The sequence below is a fragment of the Cervus elaphus genome, chromosome 13 (assembly GCF_910594005.1).
Source record: "Cervus elaphus chromosome 13, mCerEla1.1, whole genome shotgun sequence".
In the NCBI taxonomy this organism is placed as follows: domain Eukaryota; kingdom Metazoa; phylum Chordata; class Mammalia; order Artiodactyla; family Cervidae; genus Cervus; species Cervus elaphus.
In genome coordinates, this window is record NC_057827.1 from 72,085,982 (window position 1) to 72,112,949 (window position 26,968).

General features: G+C 47.4%; 1 gene segment (V, D, J or C); it reads right to left on the reverse strand.

Annotated features, from left to right (window-relative positions):
* Positions 1–560: 560 nt before the first annotated feature.
* On the reverse strand, positions 561–5,613 carry LOC122706452. The segment is given in 3 exon segments: positions 561–670; positions 5,153–5,481; positions 5,562–5,613. Coding segments are annotated over 3 exon segments (491 nt in total).
* Positions 5,614–26,968: the final 21,355 nt, after the last annotated feature.

Genomic DNA, 26,968 nt, shown 5'->3' on the forward strand with positions numbered 1-26,968 from the left:
AGGAATGAGGCAGAGGACTTTCCAGGACACTACAGAACAAGAATCCCAAACTTGATATTAACCAAATATCCCAGATAATGCCTCAGCTAACATGCCTAAGAACAGTGAGGCTCTCAATACCCCCGATAAAAAAGTAATAAAAATCCATAAACCTTTGGAGGCAAATCTTTATCTCGCATCTTTCTTTCATATATTTGTTACCTTGAGATCTTGCTCAAAAACACCAGTGACCCACGAGAACATGATCTGATCTCTCAGACTCCAGACTCCTGGTGACGAGAAGTCAGGAAAACCATCATTTCTCGCCTCTCCACTCCCAGCACAGCCGCCCTGCCCCTCAGGGTTTCTGACACCCTCAGGATGTGGGTGTTCACACTGTGTGTCTCAGACAGTAATAAACAGCCATGTCCTCAGACCTCAGATTACTCAGCTCCATGTAGGCGGTGCTGGTGGACGTGTCTGCGGCCAACGTGACTCTGCCCTGGAGCTTCTGTGCATACTTTGTCCACCATCTTTGCTGTCAATCCGTCCATCCACTCAAGCCCGTGTTGAGGGGCTGGTCACACCCAGTGCATGTTGTAGTCGCTGAAGGTGTATCCAGAAGCCGTGCGGGACACCTTCACTGATGCCCCAGGCTTCCTCAGCTCAGCCCCGACTGCACCAGCTGCACCTGGGTGTGCACACCCGTGGACCGGAGACAGAAGGGCATGAACCCCCCTGACTGGACCCTGTCCCTTCCTCCACCCCAGACCGGGATGACCCTGACCTGGAGCCAAGGCCCCAGGAGGAGGACTCTCCAGCTCCTGTCCCTGGTGAGGGCTGTGCTCCCAGGACTGCTGCACAGAGCTGGTGTTGTTGTGGGTGATGTTCTCAGGGCTCAGAATATCCCAATTTAACCTAGGACACCACAGGTCATCTGCATGTTCTAGAGGCTGAAAACTTCACGCTCACTACACGGGCAATATTAGGAAGGAGTAGTCTTATGACCCATGACCATGCTCAGTGGGAATTTGTGTGTCCGTGTCCTCATCCTTGTTTGAGGACGTGTGTCCCTGCCATGTCCCTGACCTCTGTGCACTCAGAGCTCTTGCGGTGAGTGACCGGCCCCACAGGACACAGTCCTCACCGTGAACCAGCCTTTAATGTCACAGAGACATCTTCACTTCTTAATCAGTGTGTTCCCCAAATTCTGCCACCACTGGGTATTCACACACACACACACACACACACACACACACACCTGTCACACAGGCATGCACAAACACACACATATGCAAACAGAAGCACACATGCACACACACACACACACTCACATGCACACACATACACACTCACACACACACTCACAGGCACACACATACACACTCACACATATACACACACATGCACACACATACACACTCACACACAAACGTGCACACAACACACTCAGACACTCACATACACACTCACGCACACTCACACATGCATACATACACACACTCACATGCACACACTTACACACTCACACACTCACATGCACACAACACAGACACTCACATACACACTTACATACACTCACACACTCATACACTCACTCACAGACATATACACATGTACTTTTCATGGCCTCATTGACTTGTGTATTCTCAACAGGACCCAATATTAAACTTCACCAGTCCTTGTCCTACTAGGTATTGTTTTCTGTGAAAAGAGAAGACTCCCTCTGTGAGTCTCCCCAGCCCCCTCCCCACATGCTCCTGGGCAGCAGCCCTGCAGTGGGGTCCTGGGCACCCCCTGCCTGGGCTCACAGGGCATCCTAGCAGTGTTTCTAGTCTGGTATGAAATGGCTGTGTTCTACCTTCAGAGTATTCTTCTAGACACAGCATGTGCTTTTAAGTTGTCTCTAGAAAAAGCTTCAATAAACATACACTCTCTTGAGAGAGAACCAAGGAAGAAATTTATGAGAACACCTGGACGTCACCTCCCTGAGTCTGCAGCTGCACTGATGCAGTTGACACTCACAGTGAGTCTAGAGGCTCTCGAGGACTTGGGGTCTCTTTGCTTCCTGGAGCCCCCCGTGGGCTAACATTGTGTCACAGGATAGCTGCATACAGAAGCATGGGGCACGATGCCCACTCCACCTACCGTTCCACCCCTGGATTCCCCTGTTCTTGCAGCACCTGGACCCTGCAGGGGCCCCACAAGAAGGTGCCAGACTAGCCCCCTTGTCAGAAACCAGTGCAGTCGCCCCCTGACAACTCACAGCACAAACGCCTGAGGGTCTCTAGTGCCCACCCCTGCTTGAGAGGAGACACCTGAAGTCAGAGGAGGATGAGGCAGCGCCCTTGTCAGCTGACTCAGCAGATGCTGCCCTGAGGGAATGCTCACCCGGGGGAAGGGGGGCGTTGAGCATGCTCAGGCACCTCAGTCGTGTCTGACCCTTTGAGGCCCCACGGACTGTAGCCCAGCAGACTCCTCTGTCCATGGGATTCTGCAGGCAGGAACACTGGAGTGGGTTGCCACACCAGCACCCTGCAGAGAAGCTAGGTCAGCCATGTGCGTGTCCCCTGGCAGGACATCTCTTCACCAGGACGGCCTCGGGGTGCATCCATCCTCAGACTCCATCTTGCTTCTCCCCGTCCCTCCTGACCACCTGCCCGAGGACCTCAGGACCTGGCGTCAGTGGGGAGACAGACCCGCTGCTGAGTCAGATACAGCTCCTCCGGCAGGGCCCTGTGACCAACCCGCTTCTGCCCGCTGTTCTGAGTCTCCGATGGAACCTTCATACACATTCCTGAGCACCTCAGATACACAACAGCAAGAGAGGGATTCTGGCCAATTGATCCAGCAGGAGAGAGACCGGATCTGAGGCCAGCAGTGAGGTGCTCCGAGCCACGTCTCCAGCCGTGGTTACCAGAAACAGAAGTCCATATAGTCAACAGTAAGATTTTTCCAGGATTCATATACAAATGTGAGACCTGGATCAAAAAGAAGGCTGATCTTTAGATTTGTGATACTGGAGAAGACTCATGAGAATCCCTTGGACCGAAAGGAGGTCAATCCAGTCAATTTTAAAGGAAGTGAAGTGAAGTCATTAAGTCGTGTCTGACTCTTTGCGACCCCATGGACTGTAGCCTACCAGGGTCTTCAGTCCATGGGATTTTCCAGGCAAGAATACTGGAGAGGGTTGCCATTTCCTTCTGCAGGGGATCTTCCTGACCCAGGGATCAAACCCGGGTCTCCTACATTTTAGGCAGACGCTTTACTGTCTGAGCTACCAGGGAAGTCCACCTCTAATCTTAAAGGAAATCAAGCATAAATATTCATTGAAAGGACTGATGCTGAAGCTGAAGCTGAAGCTCCAACATTTTGGCCACCTGACATGAAGAACTGACTCACTGGAAAACACCCTGATGCTGGGAAAGGTTGAAAGCAAAAGAAATGGGCAGCAGAAGTGAGATGGTTAGACAGCACCACTGACTCAATGGAGTTGAATTTGAGCAAATTCTGGAGGACAGTGGAGGGCAAAGGAGACCGGTATGCTGCAGTTCATGGGGTTGCAAAGAGTCCAACATGACTTAGTGACTGAACAACAATAACAATGCAAGGCATGGATTTCTGAAGGTTATATAGAGAGCTTCACACAAAACCATCATCCTCAACTCAGTCATCATTGCAGGTTCCAGGCACACAACTGCCCTAAGGATTTAGATCTCCCCATCCTGTGTTGAAGTGGAGAGAGAAATCAGGTGACAGCCCTGCTGAAGGCAAGAGACTCTCTGGATTTGGGTGTGAGATTGATTGTGTGTCATAGGTGTGAGCTCTATGACCTTGCTTTCCCTCTTTGGTTCACTGTTGGCTACACTGATGAGAAGTGTTGGGTCAGAACGACCACTGGCCATTTGCAACAAAACATCGAGGGCAGGGAAGCTCATCCAGGACAGTTCTAAGATGTTCTCTCTCTTCTCTGCTCAGGGGCGTGCACAGAGGCTTAGCTCCACTACAGAGAACCTTGGGCTGGTGTTTAGATCCCACAGCTGCTTGCCTGCTTTACTAGTCTGTTTCTACAGATACACAGCAAGCGTGTGAAGCAGGTTGGTCTACTTGCGTGTTACAGATGTGAAGCTAAACGAGCCTGAACTTGTCGCTGAGGTGCTGCAGAGCACACATCAGGGACGGTGAGCTCTCCTGTCAAGGCGTGGGCTTCTTACGCTGGACCCGGCCGCATCAAAGGGGATCCTGGGCAGAGGTGGACTTGCCCAGTGAGGCTGCAGGGCTCTTCCTAGAAGGAGAACACTTGCTATTTCCCTGCGTTTTAAGGAGCCCTGGTGAAGAAAGTGTATAGATCTGTTTTCAGCAGTTTCTGAAAATTCATGTTATCATCCACCTGACTATAATCTTTCCTCACCCACCTATCTATGTGTCTGTTGGTAATAGCTCTGGTGATGGTTATTGGACATAAAGGAAACTGCACAGTAGAACAGGATGCGGGTATGATCTAAGCCTGTAGGGATCCTATTGGACCTGGAAGCAAGGAGCACATATAGAAACACCTCTATCTACACGCCCTCTAACTGGAATCACTGAGGATCCAGTGGTGCTGCCTGGCTCATTTATGCTTCTCATGCAGGAGGCAACCAGGCAAGCCAAGGGCCGCTATCCTGGGAGGGACGGCTGGTCTACCAGTAGAGCAGGGCTGAGATTTCACAATGAGAATGGAAGAATATGTTCAAATCTTGGTAAGGCCAATGTTAACTTTTTCAAACTGTTCAGTTTAGACTAGATGTAAGCAGGGGAAAATGTGTATGACTAACTGTAAGTGGGCCTCTAGTTTTTACACTTGAGACACTTTTTCTTCCTATTTTCAGAACACCTTCTTATTCAGAGATTGAAAGTACAAGCTCAGAATCATGTGTCCAGAGAGGTTCCCCAGGGAAAACTGTTACATGGAGAGGAAGGCCCAACCCTGACAGGAAATGAACCGCTTAACCTCCATCTGCACCTGACCTGTTGCTAAAAGGCAAATCGTGGGTTCTGTATCCTCCAAGGAGTGTTTATGTCCTCCTGAATCCTGAATCACACAGTTGTGAGAACTGTGCGCCCCCTGGTGGGACCTGGGCTGCCTTGTAGCCCTCCTGTCTCCCTGCAGGAGCTTCTTGTCTGGGCTCACACAGACTTCCCGTCACTGCGTCTCTTGCACAGTAATACATGGCCGTGTCCTCGGTGGTCACAGCGCTCAGCTGCAGGGAGGACTGGCTCTTGGATGTGTCTCTGGAGATGGAGGTGCGGCTCTTGAGACTTGGGCTGTAGCTTGTGCTTCCACTGTAGCTAACGTAACCCATCCACTGCAGCCCCTTCCCTGAGCGTTGGCGGATCCAGCCCCAGGAGGAGTGAGCACTGGTGATGGAGTAACCAGAGAGAGCACACGTGAGGGAGAGGGTCTGCGAGGCTTCAGCAGTTCTGGGCCCGCCTCCTGCAGCTGCACCTGGGCCAGGACCCCTGGGGACACGGAGAGTCAGCCCCTGTCAGTCACCTGCAGCCACAGCCGTCCCCACAGACCCCTGTCTGACACCTGAGACCCTCCCCTTGTAGGGCTGTGAGCAGGCAGAGGAGAAGACCCCCCAGCCTCATCTTCTTCTAGCGCACATCCCTGCCTTCCCTGCCACCTCAGCCTGTGTGAGGAGAGAGCTGTGGGCTCCCTCAGACCAGGGGTGGATTTTCCTCTAGAGAAGATATGAGTATTTGCATGTGGGCGAGCTCAGTCCTTATAAGTAGGGACAGACTGAGGTCCCGGTCCTCTCGTCCTTCTTGCTTTCTCTTCCTATAATCTCTCCTATGCTGTGGTCCTCATCACTCGCAAGGGGATGGTCCACATAAATAAATACTTAGTCCATACGGATGTTAATTGACGGTTGAATAAAAAAGTCCATGGTGTACCAGGAAGTATGACATGACTTTGAGGATGAACAACAACAATAACGTAAGATGAAGTGGCAAGTCTCACTTAAAGAATAATTCTAAAAATCTTATGTAGATACCCCTTCTTTCAATGGTCTCCATGACTGTACTTGAACATACACAGTAAGAATTCAGCGGAACAAACATCTATTCACTGTCATGGATGCTAAGTGTACATTCCAGCTGCAGTGTGGCCTTCACTGTGGACAAGGGAGAACTTCAAGTTTGACCTTGCATATAGCGATAATACCTAGACAAAACATCAAATATAGGATCCATGAAATAATGTGCTATATTCAACATCACCGAAATTATAAACTTTTTTATTACAAAGGCACTGCTGAGTGAGTAAAAAGACTAGAAACAACCTGAGAATATATGTATATATATGTGTGTGTGTATATATATATATAGTTGGAGTATAGTTGCTTTACATTGTAGTATTCTTTTCTGTCATGCAGAAAAGCGACTCAGGCTTCTTGTTACGCTGGCGGCCCTGGGTCATCTGGAGAAGGGCACCAGCACGGAAACAGCACAGCACCATGTTCATGGCAGAAGTGCTGCTCAGATGGCTGTGAGGGGAGCTGTCTCAGGGAAGGAGTGGGGAGTCCTGTGCAACAGTACAGGTGTGGTTTGAACAGTTGGTTGTCATGACAACCTCAAATGAGGGCACTGGCCACATGGCATTGCAGGACACTCACGACATTCCTGATCCTTGTGGAGATCCACCCCAGGTATTTCACTCCACCGTCATGGCAAGATCATCAGATAAACCCACACACGTGTTCCTATGTATGGAAGAAGAGATGAACCTGGACTCCAGATTCCAGCCTGAGCATCCTCTTGTCTCATGTGCGCCTGGTCACTTTCAGCTGTGTATACACATCCCGTGAGTTGCCCCAACTCTAGCCCAAGGCACAGCAGGACGGTATTAGCACCTGGTGTCACGTTTCCAGGGGACCTCATGGGATGAATGCCCTAGAGCTGCAAGCACAGAGATAGACTTTAAAACACAGATAGAAGAGCAAAGGAAGAGAATGCTGAACAGTATTTAAAAATAATCCACTATAGCACTGCAAACAAGTACACGTCTTGAGAAAGAAGAATATATATATATACATATATAACACATATGTTATATATATAACATACATATATAACATATAACATATATACACATATATATATATATATATATATATGTTCAGGACGACCAGAGGGGGAGTTATGTGCCAATGAATTGAAGAAGGGAGAAAATAAGGAAGGAAGGAAGGGAGGGAGACAGGGAGGGAAGGAGGGAGGGAGGCTGGCAGGGACAGTGTGCTGTGAGGACTTTGCACTAATTGAGATGTTTGTTGCATATAAGCTGGACCAGGCAGCTGGTTTGAGTTGACTATGGAGCAGAGATTACGAAGTAACTTTGGGGAGGACACAGTGTGAGTTTCCCAGAGAAATCAAGTTCCTATCAGGGCCCCTGGAGTGGGTCTCCACCCTGCCCCTTCAGGGATGGGCTCTTTCCACAGTTTTCTCTCTCTGTTCTTCTCCTGAGGTCACAGCAGAGGGTACTTCCTCCGGTGCTGGATCTGAATAGTCCTTGGGTGTCTTTGCAGGGTGGCGGGGTCTCTTCTGCAGCTGTGTGCTGGGGCAGGGATCCTGTCACTCTCAGGACATGCTTTGCATCACTGTGTCCCTTGCACAGTAATACATGACCATGTCTGAGGCCTTCAGGCTGCTCCACTGCGGGCAGGCAGTGCTGGTGGGCTGTGTGCAGAGATGGTGGCCTGGCCTTGGAAGGACGGGCTGCAGCAAGTGTCTGAGTCACCTGGATTGATGGCCCTCATCCACTCCTAGCCTTTCCCGGGGGTCTGGGGTACCCAGCTGACCCAGTAGCTGGCAAAGCTCTATCCAGAAATACTACAGGAGATCTTCAGGGTCTCCTCAGGTCTCTTCACCTCTGCCCAAGGTTGCTACAGCTGCAGCTGGGTGCTGACACCTCTGTGGGAGATGCAGGGCTCTGGTCAGTGGCTCATGCCTCCTATCCACTCTCTTCTGTGACCCCAAACCTGGCCCCTGACTGATGTGGGAGGACAGTCAGGAGGAGGTGAAGACAGTGGGAGAGCCCACCCTGGACGAGGACAGGAAGGTCAGCACTCAAAGACCCAGCTGGGCAGTGAGGGAGACTGCTATGGAGGGGGCCCTGGGTTTTTCAGGATAGTTTCTCCACATAAGTTTGCATATTTGCTACCCTACCCTCCAGGGAGACTCCCAAGGATTCATAACCGGAACCCCTGGGGCAGGGAGAGGTCCTTGTCTGAATCTCCCTGGAGCGTCAGGATGACCTTCAATAGTGCAAGCCCACAGCTGGTGGGAGCCTCCAGGGCCCTAGGCTGCACAGAAGCGCTGGAGTGAGAAGTGTCCTCGCTGGTGTGCACTGTGGTCCCTCTCCTGGGTCTCTCGCCATGTGGTCCTCACACTGGCATCACCTGGGAGCCTCGTTCACATGCAGAATCTCAGGCCCCCCCAGCTGCCCTGAGACTGCATCTCTGGGGGGTGGGGTACTGATAGCTTATGGTGAATGGTGTTAGATTCATGATCTGTGAAGGAGAGAAGCTCATTTCAGGACCAAAGACACAGCTTCAGTCACTCAGAGCTTCATGTGGCAGAAGTTTTACTCAAGTGGAGAGGGGTAGGGAAAGCTTCTGACATAGACATCAGAAGGGGGCAGAGAGGGCCCCAGTCTCTAGACTTATCAAGGCCTTATGTAATTTTCAATTGTTTACTAACAATAGAAAGGTCTTGCCAGACCCACTCCCTCAACATGCATCTTAAGGTAACGGGATCAGTAAGAAGGTTTTTGTAAAAAAGGAGAAACATGTCGTTGAGCAAGACACACTGCTGTTATTTAATCATTACTACAGAATTCAGTTCACTTCAGTCACTCAGTCGTGTCTGACTCTTTGCGACCCCATGGACTGAAGCACACCAGGCTTCCCTGTGCATGACCAACTCCCAGAGCTTACTTAAACTCATACACATTGAGTTGGTAATGCCATGCAACCATCTCTTCCTCTGTCAACCCCTTCTCTTCCTGCCTCCAATCTTTCCCAACATCAGGGTCTTTTCAAAGGAATCAGTTCTTCACATCAGGTGGACAAAGGTTTGGAGTTTCAGCTTCAACATCAGTCCTTCTGATGAATAGTCAGGACTGATTTCCTTTAGGATGGACTGGTTGATTCTTCCTAAAGTCCAAGGCACTCTCAAGAGTTTTCTCCAATAACACAGTCCAGAATCATCAGTTCTACAGTGCTCAGCTTTCTTTATATGCCAGCTCTCACATCCATACATGACTACTGGAAAAACCATAGCTTTGACTAGATGGAAATTTGTTGGCAAATAATGTCTCTGCTTTTTAGTCTGCTGTCTAGGTTGGTCATAACTTTCCTTCCAAGGAGCAAGTGCCTTTAAATTTCATGGCTGCAGTCCCAATTGCAGCGATTTTGGAGCCCCCCAAAATAAAGTCTCTCACCGTTTCCATTGTTTCCCCATCTATTTGCCATGAAGTGATGGGACTGGATGCCATGATCGTATGTTGAGTTTTAAGTCAACATTTTCCCTCTCCTCTTTCACTTTCACTTTCATCAAGAGGCTCTTTAGATCTTCTTCACTTTCTGTCATAAGGGTGGTGTCATCTGCATATCTGAGTTATGGATATTTCTCCTGGCAATATTGATTCCAGGTTGTGCTTCATCCAGCCCAGCATTTCCCATGATGTACTCTGCATATAAGGTAAATAAGCAGGGTGTTAATAGCCTCCTTTCCCAATGTGGAATCTGTCTGCTTTTCCATGTCCAGTTCTAACTGTTGCTTCTGACCTGCATACACATTTCTCAGGAGGCAGCTCAGGTGGTCTGGTATTCCCATCTGTTGGAGAATTTCCAGAGTGCCTTGTGATCCACACAGTGAGAGTCTTTTTAATGTAGTCAATGAAGCAGAAGTAGATGTTTTGCTGGAACTCTCTTGCTTTTTCAATGATCCAATGAATGTTGGCAATTTGATTTCTGGTTCCTCTACCTTTTCTAAATTCAGCTTGACCATCTGTAAGTTCATGGTTCATGTACTGTTGAAGCCTGGTTGGGAGAATTTTGAGCATTACTTTGCTAGCATGTGAGATGAGTGCAATTGTGGAGAAGTTTGAGCATTCTTTTGCATCGTCTTTCTTTGGGATTGGAATGAAAACTGAGCTTTTGCAGTCCTGTGGCCGCTGCTGAGTTTTCCAGATTTGCTGGCCTATTGCGTGTAGCACTTCCACAGCATCTTATTATAGGTTTTGAAATAGCTCAACTGGAATTCCATCACCCCCACTAGCTTTGTTCATAGTGATGCTTCCTAAGGCTGACCTGACTTTGCAGTCTAGGATGTCTGGCTCTAAGTGAGTGATCACACCATCGTTGCTTTCTGGGTCATGAAGATCTTTTTTGTATAGATCTTCTGTGTATCGTTGCTACCTCTTCTTAATATCTTCTGCTTCTCTTAGGTCTATAGCATTTCTGTCCTTTATTGTGTCCACCTTTGCATGAAATAGTCCCTGGTATTGCTTATTTTCTTGAAGAGATATCTAGTCTTTCCCATTCTTTTTTCCCCTCTATTTCTTTGCATTGATCACCAAAGAAGGCTTTCTTATGTCTCCTTGCTATTCTTTGGAACTCTGCATTCAAATGGGTATAGCTTTATGTTTTTCCTTTGCCTTTAGTGGCTCTTCTTCTCTCAGCTATTTGTAAGGTCTCCTCAGACAACCATTTTGCCTTTTTGCACTTCTTTTTCTTGGGGATGGTCTTGATCAGTGCCTCCTGTACAATATCATGAACCTCCATCCATAGTTTCAGGCACTCTGTCTATCAGATTTGATCCCTTGAATCTGTTTGTCACTTCCAGTATAATCCTAAGAGATTTGATTTGATTTAGATCATACCTGAATGGTCTAGTGGTTTTCCCTACTTCCTTCAATTTAAGTCTGAATTTAGCAATAAGGAGTTCATGATCTGAGCCACAGTCAGCTCCTGGTCTTGTTTTTGCTGCCTGTATAGAGATTCTCCATCTTTGGCTGCAAAGAATATAATCAGTCTGATTTCAGTATTGACCATCTGGTAATGTCAATATGCAGAGTCTTCTGTTGTGTTGTTGGAAGAGTGTGTTTGCTATTGAGAGGGAAACAGGCAGGAAGGCCAGGGGTTTCCAAGCGGAGGAAAGAGGCTGCAAGTGCCAGACACTGGTCTCTCTCTTAAGCGGCAGGAGGAAACAAACTAGAGATATTTTTTCCCTTCTCTACACAAATTAAAAAAAGCTTTCTCTTAAAATACTGTGTTCCAAAAAATAAATAAATAAACAAAGAAAAATAAAATACTGTGTTCCCATGACACCTGGTTTCACCTGAAGCTAACTGTTCTCAAGCCTTGAGTAAACCAATGCATTTTTTCTTATGGAAATATTTGTCTTAAGCTATGTTAATGTACCGCAGACACTGTCTTCAAGTAGGTTCTGCCAAATGGCTCAGAACCTACTTTCAAACCGGTAGGTTATACTCAGTATTGTTCCCCTAACCTATGTAAACAAAACTATTTGTATGGTAATCTACCCTTCTACAAGATTCAAGTCAGTCGTTTTATGGCCTGGGATGAATCATCTGGTGCCATTCTGAGTTTTCAGACATTCCTTTCTTTTCATTGACAGCCTGCTGGTGACTATATAACATCCAGCTGAAGACTAGCGGGGGCGGGGACGGGACTCTTTCTGCCCCTTCTGATGCCTATGTCAGAGGCTTTCTCTATCTCCTTTATACTTTAATAAAACTTTATTACCCAAAAGCTCTGAGTGATCCAGCCTCGTCTCTGGCCCTGGATTGAATTTGTCTCCTCTGGAGGCCAAGAATCCCGGCGTCTTATCACTCAGATAAAACCTTTCACTGTGCCCAGTGTGTTCTCTTGGCAAAACTCTGTTAACCTTTGCCCTGCTTCATTTTGTACTCCAAGGCCAAATTTGCCTGTTATTCCAGATAACTCTTGCCTGCCTACTTTGGACTTCCAGTCCCCTGTGATGAAAAAGACATCATTATTTGGGTGTTAATTCTAGGAGGTTTTGTTGATCTTCATAGAACCATTCAACCTCAGCTTGTTCAGCAGTACTAACCAGGGCATAGACTTGAATTACTCTGATATTGAATGGCTTGCCTTGGAAAGGAGCAGAGGTCATTCTGTCGTTTTTGAGACTTCACCAAAGTGCTGCATTTCGGACTCTTTTGTTGACAATGATGGCTACTGCATTTCTTCTAAGGGATTCTTGCCCACAGTGGTAGATATATTGGTCATCTGAATTAAATTCACCCATTTTAGTTTGCTGCTTCCTAAAATGTTGATGCTCACTCTTGCCATCTCCTGTTTGACCACTTCCAATTTGCCTTGATTCACGGACCTGGCATTCCAGGTTCCTGGGCAATATTGCTCTTTAGAGCATTGAACTGTATTTCCATCACCAGCCCCATCCTCAGCTAGGTGTTGTTTATGCTTTGGCTCCCTCTCTTCATTGTTTTTGGAGTTATTTCTCCACTCAGCTCCAGCAGCATATTGGGCATTTACCAACCTGGGGAGTTCGTCTTTCAGTGTCCTATCATTTTGTCTTTTCATACTATTCAGAGCCTAAGGAAAAACATACCCTTGAGCAAGATGGGTTGTTTGTTGTGTAATCATTAGTTCTGGGCATAAAGAAAGTTAGCCTTAGAAGAAATAGTTTGTTGCCATAACAACTAAGAGTTTACTAAAAAACATTTTATGTGACTGAGAGGAAGGGATACAGAAAAAAACGTTGTCTCTTGCTCCTTCTCTGAAAGCCCTGGTCGCCTTATCGACCTACCTAAGAATTAGCTCTCAGGACCCAGGCATCTGCATTGGAATATGCTCTGCACGTGGGTCTTCTTGCACCAAATTTGGCGAAACTCTGTCTGCACTTGATTTTGGGATGAAAGTTGTCCTTGAACCTCCCTTCCTGGTGGGGATGAAAGAAAAGAAACCTCACTTTGGATGTGTCATGGGATTGAATGTGTTTCCCCAAACCTCATGTGCTGAAGTTCACCCCTGCTGCTCAGAACATGGCTGCATTTAGAGATGGAGTCTCGGTGGTGATATAATTAAGTTAAAGTGAGGAGATTAGGGTGGCCCTAATTCAGTATACCTGGTGTCTTCCCTGTGAGAGAGTCAATTCCTAGGCAGATTGATAAGAAGTCCAGGGTCCCCAAGGAGGAGAAAGAGGTCTGGGGCTCTCAAAGTGGAAATAATGGTCTGGAATTCTCAAGGAGAAAAGGACAAACTCCCCCCAACCCCTTTACATTCCTTAGTCTTAGTCAGTTACACAACTCAGCCTAAACTCAGTACTAGGGATTATACAGCAACAATGTATCTGGTGGAGGATGGTTTCTCCTTCCTGAAAACCATCTGACTAATCCTGAAATCTTAGAATGTATTATGGGAGTGGGTCTCGTAGGATCTCTCTATTGTTAAATTCTAATCTTGTTATCCTAAAATGTAAATTGTGGGAGTGGATCTGGTATAATTTTCACAATCTTGAGACATTTTTGATTCAGTGTAATAACTAATCAAAAGATATATAACTCCTTTGCTAACACTAGGAATGGGGTACTCTTTCTGCCCTCTAGTGATGTGTATGTCAGGAACTTTCACTATCTCCTTCATACTTTAATAAAACTTTATTACACAAGAGCTCTGGGAGATCAAGCCTTGTCTCGGGCCCTGGATTGAATTCCTCTCCTCCAGAGGCCAAGAATCCCAGCGTCTTTTCATGGTTCTGCAACAACCTTTCATCTTGGGGGCTCGTCCGGGATCCTTCAGGACAAAGTGAGGATGCTTGGAGCTCTAGTTCTTTGTTCTCCTAGCGAACACATTTCCTGCTGTGCTTTACTAGCTCTATGGTGTGCTTGTGTGAATGAATGACACGCCTTTTCAGAAGTAAGTGAGGAGCCCTGCTCTGCGGTTCCGTGGTGACCTCATAGGGCTTAAGGCAGAAACCTGTCAGGGGTTTATACCGACCTGCCAATGCCAAGTGACACCCAATGTCTCCTTCAGGGACTGAGCAGAAATGGACAAAGCGTCTGGCCCGAACTCTCCTTTCTCGGTCAAACTTTCTGGTCTCTTTGACCGTTTCATAACTTCTTGGGAATTAGAACTACTAACCTAATCTGTCGTACATAGACTTTCAAGGGACTTGTGATCTATGCTGTTACTGTGTACTGTTACTTAGGTCCCAAACTTGGATTGGTAGTCAGGAAGCGCCTAGTCTCGCTGGGAGTTGAAAGTTCGGAAGCTAGATGGAGCTCTAGCTCCAAGAGGATCTCTGAGGTTGAAGGTTACTCTGATGGGAAGTGCAATGGTCTTCTTCCTTTGGTAATGCTAGCTCTTAGTGGACCAGAGGAGGGAGGGAGCAGGGAGGGACGCCTCTGGTAGAAAGATGGCACTGGTCACTTTTATTCTCTTTTACGGATGGGACGTAACAATTCCAGCCTCACTCCTTTGAACTGTATCTGGAAAAACTGGGATAGATTTGATTCCCAGAGCTTAAAGAAGACACACTTGGTCTTCCTATGTGACAGTGCATGGCCACGGTATCCATTGGATGATGGTGAACGGTGGCCGGTTGGAGGGTCTCTTAAGTACTATATTGTTTTACAATTAGACTGGTTCTGTAGGAAACAAGGGAAATGGGTAGAAGTAGCATATGTGTTGCCCTTTCTCTCTGTGAAATATGCCAGACTTATGTCCTAAGGGTATAGATTTGGGTGTGAAACCTTCAGCTACCTCCTGTCCTCATACTTTGCCCCCATACCCGGTGCTCCCAACTGAGCAACCTGAAAGTCAGAGAACCCCCCAAGGAGGGCTGCCTTGGTCTCAGTAGAAACCAAACTGAGATTCAAACTGCCCAAGAAGAGGTCCAAACAACACGGCCTCAGACTATTCTGGTTTCAATAGAAACTCAGACCATCGAAGTAAGAGATGCAGTGGAGGACAGGTGACAAAGAGATAAAGAAAAGCAGGTTTCTCCAGTCTGTCCCTGGACTCATATGTGCAGAGCAGCCAGAGAGGCTGAGGAACAGTCTCAGAAGCTGTTGCCTCTTCATGAAGCACCCACCGGGAGAAATAATCAATCTATGAGACTTAATAAGACCTTTTCTTATCAAGAAATACAAAGAATCAAGGAGGATCTGGGAGACTGTTTAGAGGACCCGGGAAAACATATTAGAGCTTTTAAAGGTGTTACTCTGCTTTATGACCTTACTTGGAAGGATGTGATGTATATCTTGGGACAAATGCTGACTCCCGATTCAAAAAGTCGAGTTTTGGGGAAAGCGGTTGCTTATGGAGACCAATGGCTTGGTAATGAATCAGTAGGGAAGAGGGAGGATGAGATAACCGCGCCCCCACCCACCCCCGCCAGACACTGGGAATCAGGCCGTGCCAACTATAGAACCAGACTGGGACCATAACACGGCCAGAGGAAGATGGGATCAGAGTCAGTCTGTCAGATGTATTGTTGAAGGACTCAGGCAAGCGTTTGCTAAGAGTTTAAACTATGGCAAATTAGCAAACATAGAAGAGGAGGAGAAGGAAGCTCCTGGTAAATTCCTAGGTATACTGAGAGAAGCCCTTCACAGGTTCACTGAGATTGATCCTGAAGGTGAAGAGGGAAGAGTGATCTTAAAAGACAGATTTCTGACTCAGTCGGCTCCAGATCTGCCAAAAGCTATTAAAACAGGGGTATGGATGAAATAAGTCTTTAGATATTCTATTGCAGCTGGCTCAGACAGTCTCTTATGATAGGGAACATGAGGGAAAGAAAGAAAGGCAGAAAAAGACCAAGGAATAGGCGGAAGCCCTCGCAATGGCTGTCAGAACCGTTCTGAAACAGCCTGAGAAAATTGCCCAGAGGGGCCCGGGTAAAAGGGATGGGCTTGCTATTACTGTGGAAAGGAGGACCACGTGAAGCGGGATTGCCCTCAGGCATCTAGGCCACCCCGGCTCCATGTCTGGTCTGCACGGGACCACACTGGAGGAGAGACTGCACCCAGAGGAGTAGGTCTCAGCAGTAGGACTCTCAAGACAATCAGGACTGAAGGTGCACGGGGGTCCCCACACAAGCTCCCATCCTAATTACACCTGAGGAACCCCTGAGGGTTTTAATAACTGTGGGGGTCCAGTCCATCGATTTCCTTTTAGACACCGGGGCAACTTACTCTGTGCTTACTGAAGACCCTGGCCCACTTTCTTCCTAATCCGCATCTGTAATGGAACTGTCTGGACGAGCCATGAGGTATTGTTTCAGTTTTTCTGTAAGTTGTGACTGGGACTCTGAGCTATTTTTCACACGAGTTTCTGGTCCTGCCAGAGTCTCCCTCATCCCTTTAGGGGAGGGATATACTAAGCAAGTTCTATGCCTCTGTTTTCATGAATATGGAGCCCTCCCTTTCTTTCCCTTATTTGAACAAAATGTAAATCCTAGAGTGTGGGCTGATGGAAAATCTGTGGGGCAAGCATAATGCTATTCGTGTAGTTGTCAAGGTCAAAGACCAACACTTATTTCCACATAAGAAGCAGCATCCACTGTAACCTGAGTTTAAAGAAGGGTTAAAACCCATCATCGATAATTTAAAGGACAGGGACTATTAATTCCCCATAACAGTCCATGCAACACTCCTATTTTGGGTATAAAGAAATCAAATGGTAAATGGAGACTAGTTCAGGATTTATAAATAGTAAATGAGGTGGCAGTTCCTTTGCACCCCGTGGTCACTAATCCTTATACTCTATTGTCTGAAATTCCTGAACGATCCAAATATTTCTCAGTAATTGATTTAAAAGATGCCTTCTATTCAGTACCTTTGGCGTAGGAAAGTTGATGTTTTCCTTTGAGGACCCTATGCAGCCAGCTTCTCAGTTAAACTGGACAGTTTTGCCCCAAGGATTTCATGACAGTCCTCACTTATTTGGACAAAGTTTGTCACAGGACCTACAAAACTTTAATAGCTCAGAAGCAGTGGTGTTACAAGATGTAGATGATATTTTGCTCAGTGCTGAGACAGAGAAAGCTTGTTCACGCATCTCAGAAGACTTCTTAAACTTTCTGGCAAGCTGCGGTTACAAGGCATCAAGAGAAAAGGCTCAGCTGTGTCAACAATCTGTTAGATATCTGGGTCTAATCATATTGGAAGGGACTCGGGCCATAGGTCCCGAGAGGATTAAACCTATACTAAATCATCCCCTACCTATGACAATTGAGAGGATTTTGGGGAATCACAGGCTACTATCACTTTTGGATTCTGGGTTATGGGGAACTTGCCCGGTCTTTATATAAACTTAGAGCTGAAACTCAGCAGACATAAACCGACAGACTGGTTTGTCTCCAGACACTCAAAAGGCTTTTAAGGTTCTTCAGACTGCTCTCCTGCAAGCTCCCGCTCTGAGCTTGCCCACAGGGTCAGAATTTAATTTGTTTGTCACTAAAAGAAAAGGTATGGCCTTGGGAGTTTTGACCCAACCCCGAGGGTCTCACCAGCAACCTATTGCTGAGCTAAGCAGAGAATTAGATGCAATTTCACGTGGGTGGCCCCACTGCCTAAGAGTAATTGGGGCAGTGACTTTATTAACCTGAAGCTTTAAAAATAATCAGTGGATGAAATCTTACTGTACTGACTTCTCATGATGTGAGTGGAATCTTACATCCTAAGGTTAATATTTGGATGACAGACAGAAGGCTTCTTAAATATCAGTCATTGTTTTTAGAAGGACCAGTAACTAAGCTTAAAGTTTTTGGGAATTTAAATCCTGCCACTTTGCTTCCTGAGAAAGAAAATGAAACACCTGATCACGGTTGTTCCCAATCCCTAACTTTAAACTATGCAGCTCGGGAAGATCTGAGGGATGCCCCATTAGACAATCCTGACATGGAGATATTTACTGATGGCAGTTCTCTTGTTCGGGATGGAAAGTGTAAAGCAGGTTACGCCGTGGTGACTGCTGAACAGGTTTCAGAAGCAAACTCTCTCCCCCAGGGAACCAGTGCCCAGTTAGCAGAGCTTGTGGCTCTGATCCGAGCTGTAGAGTTAAGCAAAGGGCAGCGAGTAAATATCTACACTGATTCTAGGTATGCGTGTTTGACTTTACGTGCTCATGCTGCAATATGGAAAGAAATAGAGTTTAAAACAGCAGCAGGAGAACCAATGAAGCATTTCAGAGAGATCAGGAGACTTTTAGCTGCTATATATTGTCCTAAAGAAGTACCTATTATGCATTGCAAAGGGCACAGCAGGGATGGGAGTAAAGTAGCCCAGGGCAATCAGTTGACTGATTGCCAAGCCAGAAAAGTGGCACTTTATGAAGCCCCTTCACTGCAGACACCTTTGATCTGCACAGGTCCTGTGGAACAGGAAAAATCATCATATACTGAGAAAGAATGAGAAAGCTATGAGAAAAGAGGAGCAAAGATTACTGATAAAGGATGGTTACAGTCTGAGGATAGACGATTAATAATTCCTGAGAATGCTCAATGGAAAATCCTTAAGGGTTGACACCAGAGTTTTCACTGAGGTGCAGGGAGTACTTACCAGATGGCTTCTCATTTGTTTGACGGTAGAAATGTAATGAAAACTTTAAAGAGTATTAAAAAAAGATGCGAGGTCTATCAGAAAAATAACCCAAAGACTGAAATGCTAGCAAAATCTGCTTTACGACAAAGTGAAAGTATCCTGGAGAGGACTGGGAACGTGATTTTACTCATATGCCAAAAGCTAACGGATGTTCTTGCTTACAAGCTTGGGTGTTTACTTTTACGGGTTGGATTGAGGCTTTTCCCTGTCATTGTGAACAGGCTCGAGAGGATATAAGGATTTTAATTCATGAAATTAGCCCCAGGTTTGGGCTGCCACGGAGCCTTCAGAGTGATAATGGCTCCGCCTTTAAAGCTGCTGTAACTCAGGGGGTGTCTAAAGCTCTAGGAATAGAGTATCACTTACACTGTTCCTGGAGACCCCAATCCTCAGGAAAGGTTGAAAAAGCTATGACATTATGAAAAGACATCTGTGCAAATTAACTCAAGAGATGCAGGACAGTTGGATTAAAGTCCTACCCATAGATTTATTGAGGGCTCGAACTGCCCCCAAGAAGGAGGGACTGTACCCCTTTGAATGTATTTATGGAAGGCCTTTCTTATGCACAGACATTGTTATAGACCCTGAAGCTTTGGAGCTAAATAGTTATGTAACTTAGCTCTCAACTTTTCAACAGGCATTAACAGAACTCTGGGAGATGACTCCTGACCCTGCCTCTGAGTCAAGCAAGCCTCTTTTTGAGCCAGGAACCAAGGTCTTGATAACAACATTAGAGTCTGGGGGCCCATCCCTCGAGCCCCTCTGGGAAGGCCCTTACCAGGTTATTCTTTCTTCTCCCACAGCTGTCAAAGTGCCAGGAATTGATTTGTGGGTACATCACACTCGAGTTAAGAGGTGGCACCCTGACCAGAACTAAGTGACATCATTTTGTGTCTTTCCTTTCTATGCTCTGACTTTGTACTTTTCAGATGGGCCTGACAATCTATGTGAGCCAACTTCTGCTGACACGGAAGACCCTGAGTTTGCCATTTGATCATCAAGACAATGCCTTCCTGTCCTGGGCTCACTCCTAGGCTGCATTCCACAATCAGTCTAACTGCTGGGTCTGAGGAGCGCTCCCCTCTTCATCAGTGGAAGGCTTCCCGTGGTGGACATCTCCACTTCAAGTCTGCGAGTACCTTTGACAACTATCATATGTGATGCCTCTTCTTCATCTGATGACATCTAACAACCCTAAAATGGTTGCTCAATCTCCTGCTACTGCAGCAGCTACCTCCAACTGCCTCGTGGGGCCCCTGGATCAGAAACTCTAGGTAGGAGGGTTAGGAGAATATGTTGCCTCACCAATTTAGGGACAGTGCCCCTTGTCAGCTCAGAAGCAGTTAGGAAACTAAAACAATGCCCCTTTCCCTAGGAAACATAATCTCCTAAAACAAAAGGGGGGAATGAGACGGTAACAGGCAGGAAGGCCAGGGGTCTCCAAACGGAGAAAATAGGCTGCAAGTGTCAGACATTTTTTAATCTCTAAGTGGCAGGAGGAAAGAAACTAGTGGTATATTTATTTTCTCCCCTTCTCTATACAAATTTGAAAAGAGGCTTCTCTTAGAATACTATGTTGCCATAATGACACCTGGTTCCACCTGAACTTAACTTTTCTCAAGTCTTGATTAACTAATGCACTTTTCTTATGGAAATATTTGCCTTAACCTATGTTAATGTACTAGGCATTTACCCCAATCTCTGTCTTCAAGGCAGTTCCGCCTAAAGGCTCAGAACCAACTTGACCAACCAGTATGTTATACTCAGATATTGTTCCCCTAACCTATGTAAACGAAACTACTTGTATGGTCATCTGCCTCTGTATAAGATTCAAATCAATCGTTCTATGGCCCGGGATGACTCGTCTGGTGCCAAGATTATCCCCAAATACATTTAATGATGAGGGGCCTGGTGCTATTCTCTGAGTTTGAAGACATTCCTTTCTTTCATTAACAGACTGCTAGTAACTATATAACATGAGCTAAAAACTAGCAGGCGGGTATTCTTTCTGACCCCTTCTGATGTCTATGTCAGAAACTTTCTCTATCTCCTTTACACTTTAATAAAACTTTATTACATCAAAGCTCTGAGCGATCAAGCCTTGTCCCTGGCCCCGGATTGAATTCTTCTTCTCCGGAGTCCAAGAATCCCGGTGTCTTTTCTTGGTTCAGCAACAACCTTTCAGAGTCAAGATTTCTGGCCAAATATCAACCTCAGATACTCAGATGATACCACTTTAATGGCAGAAAGTGAGGCAGAACTAGAGTCTCTTCATGATGGTGAAAAAGAAGGATGAAAAAACTGCTTGAAATCCAACATTCAAAAAACTAAGATCATGGCATTTGGTAGGATCAGCTCATGGCAAATAGAAGGGAAAAAGTGGAAACAGTGACAGATTTCATTTTGCTGGGCTCCAAAATCACTGCAGACAGTGGCTGCAGCCATGAAATTAAAAGACACTTGCTCCTTGAAAGGACAGCTATGACAAACTTAGCATATTAAAAAGCAGACACCACTTTGCCAAAAGTTCCATGTAGTCAAAGCTATGACTTTTCCTGTAGTCATGTACAGATGTGAGAGTTGGACTACAAAAAAGGCTGAGTGTTGAAGAACTGATGCTTTTGAACTATGGAGCTGGACAAGACCCTTGAGAGTCCCTTGGACTGCAAGGAAATCAAACTAGTCTTCATAAAGGAAATCAACCCAGATTATTCATTGGAAGGACTGGTGCTGAAGCTCCACTACTTTGTAACCCTAATGCCAACAGTTGGCGTATTCAAAAAGACTCAGATGCTGGGAAAGACAGAAGGCAAAAAGCAAAAAGGGCATAAGAGGATGAGGTGGTTAGAGAGCATCACTGACTCAATGGACATGAATTTGAGTTGGGTTTGGGAGATAGTGAAGGACAGGGGAGCTTGGTGGGCTACAGTCCACAGGGTCACAAAGAGCTGGACAAAATTTAGCAACTGAACAATATTATACATATTGAATATGAAATATATCTGTATATATGCACATATGCATATATATATTCAATAGGAATAATATAGACTATTGAAGATAATATTATATTTTCTTATAATACAGACACTCTCTCTCTCTCTCTCTCTCTCTCTCTCTATATATATATATATATATATATATATATATATATATATATTTTCATATGCTTCTGCTAAGTTACTTCAGTCGTGTCTGACTCTGTGACCCCATGGACTGCAGCACACCAGGCTTCCCTGTCCATCACTGTCTCCTGTAGGTTGCTGAAACTCATGTCCATTGAGTCGACGATCCCATTCAAATATCTCATCCTCTGTCATCCCTTCTCCTCCTGCCTTCAATCTTTCCCAGCATCAGGGTCTTTTCCAATGAGTCAGTTCTTCTCATCAAGAGGACAAAGTATTGGAGCTTCAGCTTCAGCATCAGTCCTTCCAATGAATACTCAGGACAGATTTCCTTTAGGATGTGCTGGTTGGATCTCCTTACAGTCTGAGGGATTCCAAGAGTCTTCTCCAACACCACAGTTGAAAAGCATCAATTCTTAACCACGACCAAGGATGTGTCTGAATTCTTCTCTGCTGTCCTTAGCTGGTGGGCAAAGAGGCTGCTCATCCCAGACACTGCATCTGTGTCCCAGGATGGGCAGAGAGTGAGCTGTACTCTGGAAGCCCTGCTCTTGGACCCCAGGGCATCTCATGGTGAAGATCAGGGTCACGTGGGTTCCCCTGGGGGCAGAGGGGTCCGGGCTGCACTGGGAAGGACGAAGGGAGGATGGGTGTCGCATGGGTGTGAGGACAGTCAGCCCCAGAGACGAAGGACAGGAGCTGTGGGTGGAGGGGTCCTCCGTGGGCCGTGTTGGGCAGAAGGGGGCTCGGGACTCGGGTGTGGACTGTTGGGTTGACATATTTGGGTGAGGAGAACCCAGGGCCAAGGCAGAGAGGGGGCATCAGTGCAGGGGGTTCAGGGAGGGAAAAGTGAGGGGGTGGGGTGGGGAGGGTAAAGGTGCAGGGTTGGGGGTGAGGGGGGCTGTAGGGACGGACCTGGAGAGGGGAGTGTGCGGATGAGGGTCCATGCTGCAAAGGGCCATCCCGGAGGCGGGGCTGTGGGTGTGGCGGCTTTCACCGCTTGGCCTGGGCCAGGCTGGAGGGAGAGGAGGCTGGGGCCTGTGACCAGCCAGGACTGAGGGTGTGCATGCTGGTGACTAACAGTGAGGGGAGCAGCGGCTCTCAGGGTCCAGGGAGGGCACTCCCGGTGGTCCGTGTTGGTCTCCAGGCGGATGGCGGTGTGACCAGCGAGGGAGCTGTCAGGGCTCTCCTGTGGGGACTGAGGTCTTCTGGGGGCGGGGGAGCCTCCTGGTGGGCAGGGGCAGGGTGGGGGTGGTGCCTACTGCCCCCTCCTTCCCAGGGCACTCACTGTCCCTGCACTCTGGGGTCCCCAGCATTGTGGTCCAGCAGCTCAGGGTCTCCTGTGTGCCCCCAGCCCCGACTGCTGCACTGCTTTCTGCATTTCAGTGAGACTCTGGGGGACCCTGTGGGCTAGAGCTTTGTGCATGGATCTCAGGGACCTGGGGCGGGTGTGGGGGGCCTTTGCGTGACCCTCAGGCCCTCCCCACTGCGCAGGGGCAGGAGCACTGAGAGCCTTGGGGCCAAGGAGCCCCCGCCTGCGGAGCCCTTACTGGCTGAGCGCAGGGTCTCAGAGCCCTGAGCCTCCAGTCCTTGAGCTGCTTCCCCGTCCTCCCCAGGCTGCTGCAGGCAGAGCCCTGGGGTGTCCTTCTGCACCCCTGTGTCCTGTCACTGAGTCCTAGACGCTCCTTCCCTCCCACTGTAGCTGAAAGTGCCGCCTCCTCCAGGAAGTCACCCCGACCGACTCCAGACCAGACTGAGCAGGGAGACCTGGCCCCCCTGTCATGCTCTGCATCTTTGCTCATGAACTGCAGCGAGGCCTGCGCCTGACTGCGGCCCCCGCCCAGGCCCCGTGCAGGGACCCGGGATGGTGAGCAAGGGAAGGATTGGCAGGCACCCTGCCTCTGAGCTGGGCAGTCCGGCTCTCTGCTAGAAGTCTCTGCGGACCTCCAGGCCTGTGTGGGGGGTGGGGCAGGGCAGGAAGCCAGGCAGGAAGGGGCCTTGCAGTCAGACTCAGTGAGCAGCTGTCACCGGAGCTGGCCTGGGGCTTCAGGGCTTTCCTGTCTGGGGGCGGCGGGGGCTGGGGCGTTGCTGCACAGAGAAGAGGCTGCCGGGGCCCCGGGTGTGTCAAGCCGCTGCCCCACGGAGACCAGCTCTGGCTCTGAGGTCTGGCGCGTGGCCCGCACCCAGGAAAGAAGCGCGGTGAGTGCCGCCTTGAACCTCTGCCCCGAGCGGGGTCCAGACCCTCTTGCAGACAGGCTTGGGGGTGATGGGCAGGCAAGTGGAGGCTGTGGACACACCTGAACGTAGAGCCAATGGGGGCCTCGGGCTTCTGGGGGTCTGCTGTGGGCCGGGCCACCACGGCTGTCTGGGGTGGCCGAGAACTCAGAGCTGGAGCCGAGGCGTGAGCACCTGGAGGGGCCATGCTGTGGGGCTCCCGAGGAAGACCTGTGTAAATGACTCTCCTCTAGGAGGAGATGGCCCTGGGGTTCCCCCGTGGCTGGGAGGTGGGCCCGGGGGCCTCTTTTGTGGTGGTCTTTGTTATGCCCTTTGTCTGAATCCCGGAGCAGGAAGAGAGAAGGCTTCCAAGACAATGCAACAGGCAAAGAAAGGGAAGTTTATTCCTGACTCGAGTCAGGGCTATTGCCGCAACCAACGCAGTGGTGCAGGGTCCAAGAGCCCTGGGCCCAAACGGTTACCCAAATTTATAGGGTGCACATAAGCAGTTGGTGGCTGGATTAAGCGGATTGGTTACCTGTTTGCAAAGTAATCTTATTGGCCCAAGCCTTTGCGGGCTTTTTTTCAAACTTGGGCATTTGCGGGCTTTTTCAGCTTTCCCTGATAGGTTCCCTTTTTCTTGCTAGGTGCATGTTGATTGGCTGGCTCTAGGTGGCCTGATAATCATGTTACCCTGGAAAACCAGGCCAACTCCTAATCTAGGCTGCCTGTCATGGCACAGCCTCACATTCCCCCCTGTCTTGTTGTTTCTGTGGAAGGCCCAATCATGGGTCTTCTATATCATCTGTGGGGGCAGTCAAATATTGAGATCTGAGTAATATTAGGTGGATGGACAGGGAGCGTGTTTTCTCTAACAACTCCCCCTTGAGAGACTTCATACTCAAGATGCTTTTTGGGAATTGGGGCGGAGGTCTCTTTCTTCTGTAACTTCTTCCTGCTGTGCCTGGGCGTAGGCCTGCCTAGCAGAGCAGAAGTCTCTCTATACCTGACCTAAGTTGGGGTGTTTTATATCTGAAACCAGCTCTTACTCTTGTAGTAACAGCAACTTAGTTTGAAACTGTTGGCGCCTCTCAGAGATAAAATAGACAGGGGCCAAACAGGAGACCTAACAGGATGGTCATCACTGGTCCCCAGAAACAGGAGGCAACATTTGAGGTGATTGGCTGGTGGTCAAGCAACAGAGCTGTGTTCTAGGAATCTTGTGTTTAGTCTGAAGTTACCATCTTTCACCTGGGTGGGGGCTCCAGTTCTGTAGAAGAACTCAAAAGACATTGTTATGCATATTTCTTTGAGTAGGAACCAGGACCCGTCTCAAGGCTGTACCACCATTTGATTGTTTTCCCTCTGTTTCTGTATTTTTTTCCCTTCCCTGATTAGCAATTGTTTGAATCTACCCTTTGGAACTCAGGGAAGGTCAAGGAGGCTGAATAAAGCCTATATCCTACAGTACAGCAGATCTGTACTCCAGAGTCGCCACCCCACAGAGTCCTGTTCAGTTTTAATTTAGGGAACAGGGCAACTATGACTGTGATAATTTTTTGTCAAAATGGGGCATAGGACTGCCTCAGCTTGGAGAAGAGACACTGAATTGGAAGTATTCTTGAGTTCCAAGTCCTAGATTTGAGCCTTGTATGATTAAAATCTCAATCCCTTGGTCTGCCATTTTGTTGTAACATACCCAGTTAGTAGTAGCTAGAGGAGGGATAACTGGAGTTTTAATAGACAAAATAAATCTCTTTCTTTTAGAAGAATAGGCCTGAAACCCAGTCTGGACCTGGCACTTCAGGGAGACTTGTAGCCAGGTTGCCAGTTGCCTAGTTTTATTAAAAGTAAGGTAGAAGTTACTAGCTTCCAGCAGACATTGTTTTGAGAATGGTGGCATCTAAGCCTGACACGACTCAGAAAACTCGAGTGTTTAGCAATACAATGTCTAATCTGAAATTACACCCATAGTATCACCTGGTTATTTCCCAGGATGTCTGAACCATAGCTGAGTACTCTATTTTGACTTTTAATTGTGAAATTTTTCTTTAATAGCCAAAGCAGATGGCACCATTAATGATGTTAGTGTTTTTCTAGGTATAAGAAGATGCAAGAATTGGGACTCATAAAATCTCCTGAAAAGATCTAACTATCTGAAGGCCTGTTCTGCCAGTTTTTCCCAGAGCACGGAACGCCTCATTCTTGATCTTCACCCTGAACTCCTTTCAGGGCCGTTGAAAGTCAGCAGTTGCAGTGGCCATGATTTAATCTCTGTAGATGTAGGTGGCAAGTGTCAATCTTCAGTTGGCAGAGCCCCTTTTTGCTCATAAACTTGACTATGATTTTGAGGGGGCATTTCATGACCATTTTTATCCCATGGTGCTGAGAATGTCCATTCTCAGGTTTGGCAAAGATTTTGTTGACAGGCCACTCAGTGTGCTGTTACTGGACTAGGCCATAAACCAGTATCCAAAATTCTCTGGACCACCTGTCTTACTAGCCTCTTGGTCCAGGAAAACATTCCCTCTTGTTGCTTTTTCTCTTATCTAGAGTTATACTGCCATCATCATCGATCTCATATATATATATCATTTTATCAGAGGCCTCAGTCACACATTTGGCACTGTAAGAAATAGCAATTTTGTAAAACAGGTGAAATACAAAGAACATAGCCAGCAGTACTAGTAAAGTCGCAAGTAAGACCTAAGAGTTTCCATTAGATGTAACCCAGTATATCCCAGGTCGTCTGACTTAGTCTACTCTGTACGAATCTTTATCTTTCAGGGAAATTATACCTTGGCACCACCGTCTATAAGGCACATAGCCCAGTTTTCTAGTGTTACTAGACTGATTACCTTTAGTATGATTTAATTGTTTTTAACACAGAGGAGACTTTAAACCTAAATTACCATAGCCTGGTGTTATCTATATAAATCTATCTCATAATTGTGGGAGATTTCTTTTTCTTTTGCTAAAACTTTTCTTT